Source organism: Tachysurus fulvidraco, chromosome 24 (assembly GCF_022655615.1).
Source record: "Tachysurus fulvidraco isolate hzauxx_2018 chromosome 24, HZAU_PFXX_2.0, whole genome shotgun sequence".
In the NCBI taxonomy this organism is placed as follows: Eukaryota; Metazoa; Chordata; class Actinopteri; order Siluriformes; family Bagridae; genus Tachysurus; species Tachysurus fulvidraco.
In genome coordinates this window covers 18,316,389-18,326,388 of record NC_062541.1, presented here as the reverse complement: position 1 = coordinate 18,326,388, position 10,000 = coordinate 18,316,389, and the positions used below count along the sequence as shown (strand labels likewise).

At 47.5% G+C, this 10,000-nt stretch overlaps 1 protein-coding gene across 10 annotated transcripts in view; it reads right to left on the bottom strand.

Annotated features, from left to right (window-relative positions):
* The window catches only part of wipf3 (WAS/WASL interacting protein family member 3), a 24,764-nt gene that overhangs the window by 11,327 nt on the left and 3,437 nt on the right, over positions 1–10,000 (bottom strand). For 5 of the 10 annotated variants that reach the window (XM_047808193.1, XM_047808188.1, XM_047808189.1 and 2 more), the window contains 2 exons: positions 7,814–7,907; positions 6,991–7,120 (listed from right to left, as the gene is read on the bottom strand). In XM_047808193.1, coding sequence (XP_047664149.1) covers positions 6,991–7,120; positions 7,814–7,907 — 224 coding nt within the window. Of the gene's footprint in view, positions 1–6,990; positions 7,121–7,813; positions 7,908–9,686; positions 9,869–10,000 lie in introns of those variants that run through there. The other 5 variants (XM_047808190.1, XM_027144425.2, XM_027144418.2 and 2 more) reach the window with 4 other exon arrangements.

Sequence of the window (10,000 nt, the reverse complement as noted above, 5' to 3'; positions counted from 1 at the left end):
CTGTGTGTGTGTGTGACACTGTGTGTGTGTGTGTGTGTGTGTGTGTGACACTGTGTGTGTGTGTGTGACACTGTGTGTGTGTGTGACACTGTGTGTGACACTGTGTGTGTGTGACACTGTGTGTGTGTGTGTGTGTGACACTGAGTGTGTGTGTGTGACACTGTGTGTGTGTGTGTGTGTGTGTGTGACACTGTGTGTGTGTGTGTGTGTGACACTGTGTGTGTGTGTGACTGTGTGTGTGTGTGTGTGACACTGTGTGTGTGTGTGACACTGAGTGTGTCTGACACTGTGTGTGTGAATGACACTGTGTGTGTGTGTGACACTGTGTGTGTGTGTGTGTGTGACACTGTGAGTGTGTGTGACACTGTGTGTGTGTGTGACACTGTGTGTGTGTGTGTGTGTGTGTGTGTGTGTGACACTGTGTGTGTGTGTGACACTGTGTGTGTGTGTGTGACACTGTGTGTGTGTGACACTGTGTGTGTGTGTGTGTGACACTGTGTGTGTGTGTGTGACACTGTGTGTGTGTGACACTGTGTGTGTGTGACACTGTGTGTGTGTGTGTGACACTGTGTGTGTGACACTGTGTGTGTGTGTGTGACACTGTGTGTGTGTGTGTGTGTGTGACACTGTGTGTGTGTGTGTGACACTGTGTGTGTGTGACACTGTGTGTGTGTGTGTGTGTGACACTGTGTGTGTGTGTGACACTGTGTGTGTGTGTGTGTGACACTGTGTGTGTGTGTGACACTGTGTGTGTGTGTGACACTGTGTGTGTGTGTGTGTGTGTGTGTGACACTGTGTGTGTGTGTGACACTGTGTGTGTGTGTGTGACACTGTGTGTGTGTGTGTGTGTGTGACACTGTGTGTGTGTGACACTGTGTGTGTGTGTGTGTGTGTGTGACACTGTGTGTGTGTGTGACACTGTGTGTGTGTGTGTGTGTGTGTGTGACACTGTGTGTGTGTGTGTGACACTGTGTGTGTGTGTGACACTGTGTGTGTGTGTGACACTGTGTGTGTGTGTGACACTGTGTGTGTGTGTGTGTGTGTGACACTGTGTGTGTGTGACACTGTGTGTGTGTGACACTGTGTGTGTGTGTGTGACACTGTGTGTGTGTGACACTGTGTGTGTGACACTGTGTGTGTGTGAGACACTGTGTGTGTGAATGACACTGTGTGTGTGTGTGACACTGTGTGTGTGTGTGTGTGACACTGTGTGTGTGTGTGTGACACTGTGTGTGTGTGTGACACTGTGTGTGTGTGTGTGTGTGTGTGTGACACTGTGTGTGTGTGTGACACTGTGTGTGTGTGTGACACTGTGTGTGTGTGTGACACTGTGTGTGTGTGACACTGTGTGTGTGTGTGTGTGTGTGTGTGTGTGTGTGTGTGACACTGTGTGTGTGTGTGACACTGTGTGTGTGTGTGTGTGTGACACTGTGTGTGTGTGTGTGTGTGTGTGTGTGACACTGTGTGTGTGTGACACTGTGTGTGTGTGTGTGACACTGTGTGTGTGTGTGTGTGTGACACTGTGTGTGTGTGTGTGACACTGTGAGTGTGTGTGACACTGTGTGTGTGTGTGTGTGTGTGTGTGTGTGACACTGTGTGTGTGTGACACTGTGTGTGACACTGTGTGTGTGTGTGACACTGTGTGTGTGTGTGACACTGTGTGTGTGTGACACTGTGTGTGTGTGTGTGTGTGACACTGTGAGTGTGTGTGACACTGTGTGTGTGTGTGTGTGTGTGTGTGTGACACTGTGTGTGTGTGTGACACTGTGTGTGTGTGTGTGTGTGTGTGACACTGTGTGTGTGACACTGTGTGTGTGTGACACTGTGTGTGTGTGTGACACTGTGTGTGTGTGACACTGTGTGTGACACTGAGTGTGTGTGACACTGAGTGTGTGTGACACTGTGTGTGTGTATGACACTGTGTGTGTGTGTGACACTGTGTGTGTGTGTGTGTGTGACACTGTGTGTGTGTGACACTGTGTGTGTGTGTGACACTGCGAGTGTGTGTGACACTGTGTGTGTGTGTGACACTGTGTGTGTGTGTGTGTGTGTGTGTGTGTGTGTGACACTGTGTGTGTGTGTGTGTGTGTGTGTGTGACACTGTGTGTGTGTGTGTGTGTGTGTGTGACACTGTGTGTGTGTGTGACACTGTGTGTGTGTGTGTGTGTGTGTGTGTGTGTGTGTGTGTGTGTGTGTGTGTGTGTGTGTGACACTGTGTGTGTGTGTGTGTGTGTGTGTGTGTGTGTGTGACACTGTGTGTGTGTGACACTGTGTGTGTGTGTGTGTGTGTGTGTGTGTGTGTGTGACACTGTGTGTGTGTGTGTGTGTGTGACACTGTGTGTGTGTGTGACACTGTGTGTGTGTGTGACACTGTGTGTGTGTGTGTGTGTGTGACACTGTGTGTGTGTGACACTGTGTGTGTGTGTGTGTGTGTGACACTGTGTGTGTGTGTGACACTGTGTGTGTGTGTGACACTGTGTGTGTGTGTGACACTGTGTGTGTGTGTGACACTGTGTGTGTGTGTGTGTGACACTGTGTGTGTGTGTGACACTGTGTGTGTGTGTGTGACACTGTGTGTGTGTGTGTGACACTGTGTGTGTGTGTGTGTGACACTGTGTGTGTGTGACACTGTGTGTGTGTGTGACACTGTGTGTGTGTGTGACACTGTGTGTGTGTGTGACACTGTGTGTGTGTGTGTGTGTGTGTGTGTGTGACACTGTGTGTGTGTGTGTGTGTGTGTGTGACACTGTGTGTGTGTGTGACACTGTGTGTGTGTGACACTGTGTGTGTGTGACACTGTGTGTGTGTGTGTGTGTGACACTGTGTGTGTGTGTGTGTGTGACACTGTGTGTGTGTGTGTGACACTGTGTGTGTGTGTGACACTGTGTGTGTGTGTGACACTGTGTGTGTGTGACACTGTGTGTGTGTGTGTGACACTGTGTGTGTGTGTGACACTGTGTGTGTGTGTGTGACACTGTGTGTGTGTGTGTGACACTGAGTGTGTGTGACACTGTGTGTGTGTGTGACACTGTGTGTGTGTGACACTGTGTGTGTGTGTGTGTGTGTGTGTGTGTGTGTGTGTGTGTGTGTGACACTGTGTGTGTGTGACACTGTGTGTGTGTGTGTGTGTGTGTGTGTGTGTGTGTGTGTGTGACACTGTGTGTGTGTGTGACACTGTGTGTGTGTGACACTGTGTGTGTGTGTGTGAGACACTGTGTGTGTGTCTATGACACTGTGTGTGTGTGTGTGTGTGTGTGTGTGTGTGACACTGTGTGTGTGTCTATGACACTGTGTGTGACACTGAGTGTGTCTGACATTGTGTGTGTGTATGACACTGTGTGTGTGTGTGTGACACTGTGAGTGTGTGTGACACTGTGTGTGTGTGTGTGTGTGACACTGTGTGTGTGTGTGTGTGTGTGTGTGTGACACTGTGTGTGTGTGTGTGTGTGTGTGTGACACTGTGTGTGTGTGACACTGTGTGTGTGTGTGTGTGACACTGTGTGTGTGTGTGTGTGTGTGACACTGTGTGTGTGTGTGTGTGTGTGTGTGTGTGTGTGTGTGTGACACTGTGTGTGTGTGTGACACTGTGTGTGTGTGACACTGTGTGTGTGTGTGTGTGACACTGTGTGTGTGTGACACTGTGTGTGTGTGTGTGACACTGTGTGTGTGTGTGTGTGTGTGTGTGTGACACTGTGTGTGTGTGTGTGTGTGTGTGACACTGTGTGTGTGTGTGTGACACTGTGTGTGTGTGTGTGACACTGTGTGTGTGTGTGTGTGACACTGTGAGTGTGTGTGACACTGTGTGTGTGTGTGTGTGACACTGTGTGTGTGTGACACTGTGTGTGTGTGAGACACTGTGTGTGTGTGTGACACTGTGTGTGTGTGACACTGTGTGTGTGTGTGACACTGTGTGTGTGTGTGTGTGACACTGTGTGTGTGTGTGACACTGTGTGTGTGTGTGTGACACTGTGTGTGTGTGTGTGACACTGTGTGTGTGTGTGTGTGTGTGTGTGACACTGTGTGTGTGTGTGTGTGTGTGACACTGTGTGTGTGTGTGTGACACTGTGTGTGTGTGACACTGTGTGTGTGTGTGTGTGTGACACTGTGATTGTGTGTGACACTGTGTGTGTGTGTGTGTGTGACACTGTGTGTGTGTGACACTGTGTGTGTGTGACACTGTGTGTGTGACACTGAGTGTGTCTGAGACTGTGTGTGTGTGTGACACTGTGTGTGTGTGTGACACTGTGTGTGTGTGTGTGTGTGACACTGTGTGTGTGTGTGACACTGTGTGTGTGTGTGTGACACTGTGTGTGTGTGTGTGTGTGTGTGTGACACTGTGTGTGTGTGTGTGTGTGTGTGACACTGTGTGTGTGTGACACTGTGTGTGTGTGTGTGTGTGTGTGTGTGTGTGTGTGTGTGTGACACTGTGTGTGTGTGTGACACTGTGTGTGTGTGACACTGTGTGTGTGTGTGTGTGTGTGACACTGTGTGTGTGTGTGTGTGTGTGTGTGTGTGTGACACTGTGTGTGTGTGTGTGTGAGACACTGTGTGTGTCTGTGACACTGTGTGTGTGTGTGTGACACTGTGTGTGTGTGACACTGTGTGTGTGTGTGTGTGTGTGACACTGTGTGTGTGTGTGTGTGTGTGTGTGTGTGACACTGTGTGTGTGTGTGTGACACTGTGTGTGTGTGACACTGTGTGTGTGTGTGACACTGTGTGTGTGTGTGACACTGTGTGTGTGTGTGTGACACTGTGTGTGTGTGTGACACTGTGTGTGTGTGTGACACTGTGTGTGTGTGACACTGTGTGTGACACTGAGTGTGTGTGACACTGAGTGTGTGTGACACTGTGTGTGTGTGTGTGTGTGTGTGTGTGTGTGACACTGTGTGTGTGTGTGACACTGTGTGTGTGTGTGACACTGTGTGTGTGTGTGTGTGTGTGTGTGTGTGTGTGTGTGTGTGTGTGACACTGTGTGTGTGTGTGTGTGACACTGTGTGTGTGTGTGTGTGTGTGTGACACTGTGTGTGTGTGTGTGTGACACTGTGTGTGTGACACTGTGTGTGTGTGTGAGACACTGTGTGTGTGTGACACTGTGTGTGTGAGACACTGTGTGTGTGTGACACTGTGTGTGTGACACTGTGTGTGTGTGACACTGTGTGTGTGAGACACTGTGTGTGTGAGACACTGTGTGTGTGTGACACTGTGAGTGTGTGTGACACTGTGTGTGTGTGTGTGTGTGTGTGTGTGTGTGACACTGTGTGTGTGTGACACTGTGTGTGTGTGTGTGTGTGTGTGTGACACTGTGTGTGTGTGTGTGTGTGACACTGTGTGTGTGTGACACTGTGTGTGTGTGTGACACTGTGTGTGTGTGTGTGACACTGTGTGTGTGTGTGTGTGTGTGTGTGTGTGACACTGTGTGTGTGTGACACTGTGTGTGTGTGTGACACTGTGTGTGTGTGTGTGTGACACTGTGTGTGTGTGACACTGTGTGTGTGTGACACTGTGTGTGTGTGTGTGTGACACTGTGTGTGTGTGACACTGTGTGTGTGTGTGTGTGTGTGTGTGTGACACTGTGTGTGTGTGTGAGAGAGACTGTGTGTGTGACACTGTGTGTGTGTGTGTGACACTGTGTGTGTGTGTGACACTGTGTGTGTGTGTGTGAGAGAGACTGTGTGTGTGTGTGTGTGACACTGTGAGTGTGTGTGTGACACTGTGTGTGACACTGTGTGTGTGTGAGACACTGTGTGTGTGTGTGTGTGTGTGTGTGTGTGTGTGTGTGTGTGTGACACTGTGTGTGTATGTGTGTGTGTGACACTGAGTGTGTGTGACACTGTGTGTGTGTGTGTGTGTGTGTGTGTGTGTGTGTGACACTGTGAGTGTGTGTGACACTGTGTGTGTGTGTGTGTGTGTGACACTGTGTGTGTGTGACACTGTGTGTGTGTGTGACACTGTGTGTGTGTGTGTGTGTGTGTGTGTGTGTGTGTGTGTGTGTGTGTGTGACACTGTGTGTGTCTATGACACTGTGTGTGTGTGACTGTGTGTGTGTCTGACACTGTGTGTGTGTATGACACTGTGTGTGTGTGACTGTGTGTGTGTCTGACACTGTGTGTGTGTGTGTGTGTGTGTGTGTGTGACACTGTGTGTGACACTGAGTGTGTGTGACACTGTGAGAGTGTGTGACACTGTGTGTGAGACACACACACACAGACTCACACACACACAGTGTCACAAACACACAAACACAGTGTCACAAAGACACACAGACTCACACACACATACACACACACAAACACACACACACACACACTCAGACTCACTCAAACACACACACACTCACTCACAAACACAAACACAAGCACAAACATACACACACAAACACACACACACACACACACACACACAAACAGTGTCACAAACAAACACAAACACACACACAAACACGATGTCACAAACACACACAGTGTCACAAACACACATATACACACAAACACAGACACACAAACACACACAAACACAGTGTCACAAACACACAAACACAGTCACACAAACACACACACACATACAGAGTCACACACACACACACACACACACACACACACACACACACACACACACACACACACACACACACACACACAGAGTTACAGTAATTACGTACAGTACAGATGCTGAGCCTTGCTCAGGAATGTTTCCTTATTATCAATACAAACTTCACCAGCAGTGCAGTAACACAGGTTAAAACCGGTTAACTGGTTTTTCAGGTCACCTGGAATCAAGTCCATTATCAGCTCAGTAGTGTGATGTCACGCTGAGTACAAAGCAGTGTGTTTATTTACATCTGTTAAAATCTATATTCAGAACTAAATTCCAGTGTCTGACTGAGTGTGAGCATCTCCTCCTCCTGCGTATAAATAAACATTCACTCCTGCATTAAAGAGAGTGAAGACGTCATGATGTGACGTGGTAGAGGATGTAAGGTGAGGGACTCACTGGTGAGGCTGGGAGCACTGCGGTCATTGACCTGCATCACCTTCTTCAGTCTGGTTCCCTTCTGGATGTCCAACAGTAGTGCGCTGCGGCCTCCTTCACAGCACTGGGTTTTAGGAGGCTCGGTTTGGGACTGGGAATGAAATCAACAGAGACATGAGCTGAAAAAAAGGAGTATAATGAAACTAGTATGTAGAGAAATGAATATGAACATGCCACATTCTGTACTGATCATTGTAAGTGAGATGTCACAGCCTGTTCCTGACACCATATAGATGTCCATAATGCAGTGTGATGCCTGATGACTCTTCTGACCTTTCATTGTCTTAAAGCATGTCTCTAGGCAGTACAGTGAATCTGTAGTGTGGGCAATGTGGTGTAGGTTAAAAGACACACAAACCGGACACACACACACACACACACACACACACACACACACACACACACACACACACACACACACACACACACACATATATATATATACATTTACATTCTAGACAAATACAGAATAGTGTCCAGGTTACATGGGAGTGTGGAGTGTTCAACAGGACCAGAGTTGGTGCTACACACAGAGACATCTCAAATGAAACATAAATTAACCAGGAGTCAGAAAATGTGACACTGCCGAGCATCACCTGCCGCTGTGTGTGTGTGTGTGTGTGTGTGTGTGTGTGTGTGTGTGTGTAACTTTAACTCTAATTAATATTGCATATCTGTCCAGGTGGTTTACAGGGTGAATATGTTAATATTAAGCGACTGAACAAATAAAGTCGGGTTAACTGTTTACAACATCTTACACTTATATGTCTTGTGTGTGTGTTACCTGTAGGACAGCTGGTGGGGGTGGTGGGGGTAGTGGGGGTGGAGGAGGAGGAGGAGGAGGAGGAGGAGGGATAGGCATGTTGGCGCATACACACCTGCAAAGAGCAGACATACTTTACAGACTATTACAAACCACAAACAATCTACACTTTTGAACTTTGGAACCCCTTGAAATCCCCAGATCCTTTTTTTCTTCTCTTTCTGACTCTGTTTGTCTTTCATTTTGCATTTCTAAGCAAAATGATACTATACTGATAATACTACTGGTCCAACCATCAGCACAACCAGTCTATTGTTTCTTCATTCCACCCCAGCCCCTGTTCTCCTAAAACACTAGTGCAGGAAATCCGTCCATCATGACAACAGGAACTCAGCTTCCTCTCCAGGGTTCTCCCACAATGGCCAGAAGAACTTGCTCTGAAAATGACTGGGGATGAAGCTGCATTTTATAGCAAGCCTCTTTTACCCCTTCACTATCCACTCTGTAACCTTACAAGCTGTAGTGAGAAGAGTTTAGGGGCTTCTTCCCAGAGCCAGAGGCATCATTTAACAATGAAGTATATTGTTTGAGACCTCTGGCAAGCCCACAGTCTTACAATGGAAGAAGAAAACCAGTGTGAGGCGAAAAACATCGTTCAGCAACGGAGCAGTGAAATTCCTCAACAAATCAAGTTATTATTTGTCTGCGTGTTTGGCTCTATAGAACACACACAAGACTGAATAATAAACATATGATTAATGAAGCATGTGAAAAATTAAAAATAATAACTGAATTTGTTTTTGCAGTTTGGACATCAAACCTGATTAAATCATGAACTTGTGTTTTTGTGTTCTGGGAAAGTTACTGAACAGAAAAAAGTGTTCTAGATGAAAACAGGCTGCTTCTTAACAACAACTGAGCAATTCTCCAGAGCCTCGTTAGAGACGTGCACAGTGGAGATGACGCACACCTTTCTCCTAAAGGTCCTGTGTGAGGAAAGGTGAATGTGCTTGTGCTGTAATTGTGAAATATTATATGATACAGACGTAACACAACTGTGCTGGAACAAGACAGTAAGCAGAGTGAGCTGCATTGACAAATGTGAATTCTCTTCTCTGGACACGATGACGACAGAAAATTCAAGGAAAAACAAACCAAAGTAAAAAAGCCACAGCACACGTACAGTGTTAATGTCATCTACCATCAGGATGTCTTTCTGGGATTCATTCTAAAAGTACAGACACCAAGCATTTCTCACACAAAGGCTGAAATAACACGACACACATGAACACACCTGCTGCTGCTCTACATGGGCACCACATACACCTTGTCAGGTAACAGTGAAGCTCCCAGTGTGTGCTGTTAATAGTTCATGTCCTCTTCACTAGTGTTCTCTCACAATACAGCTGATATTCAACACTTTCTCTAAGGTTATATATCATAATTATTATATGTGTTAATCAGAGTTAACTCACTGCACGAGTTGCCACAGTGTTCAGCACACAGCACTGAGATCCCACAGTGTTCAGCACACAGCACTGAGATCCCACAGTGTTCAGCACACAGCACTGAGATCCCACAGTGTTCAGCACACAGCACTGAGATCCCACAGTGTTCAGCACACAGCACTGAGACCCCACAGTGTTCAGCACACAGCACTGAGATCCCACAGTGTTCAGCACACAGCACTGAGATCCCACAGTGTTCAGCACACAGCACTGAGATCCCACAGTGTTCAGCACACAGCACTGAGATCCCACAGTGTTCAGCACACAGCACTGAGATCCCACAGTGTTCAGCACACAGCACTGAGATCCCACAGTGTTCAGCACACAGAAATCATGTTACACTCAGCATGGCTTATAAATAGACCAACAATAAATAGACCACAAACCTTCTTGTAAACTTTATCAGGTGCTCCTGTCCTGGCCTGCAATCCACACTGGACTTATTTAAAGAACAGATAAAACCCCCCAGCTACGGTGCAGAAGTTATGGAGCTCTGCAGATCTTCATAACTGTTCTACATTATAGCGGTTCTCTCCGTGGGGCGCGCGCTCGCGTGCATGACGCACACAGAAGGCAGTGGGCGTGGCTACAGAGAATAAACACCATTCTCATGGGCCAGTATTACAAATGACTGTATTCACCCCCTTGTGGTATTAAAGTGTAATGAGCACTGTGAAGAGTTCCTGAACACAAGAAAGAG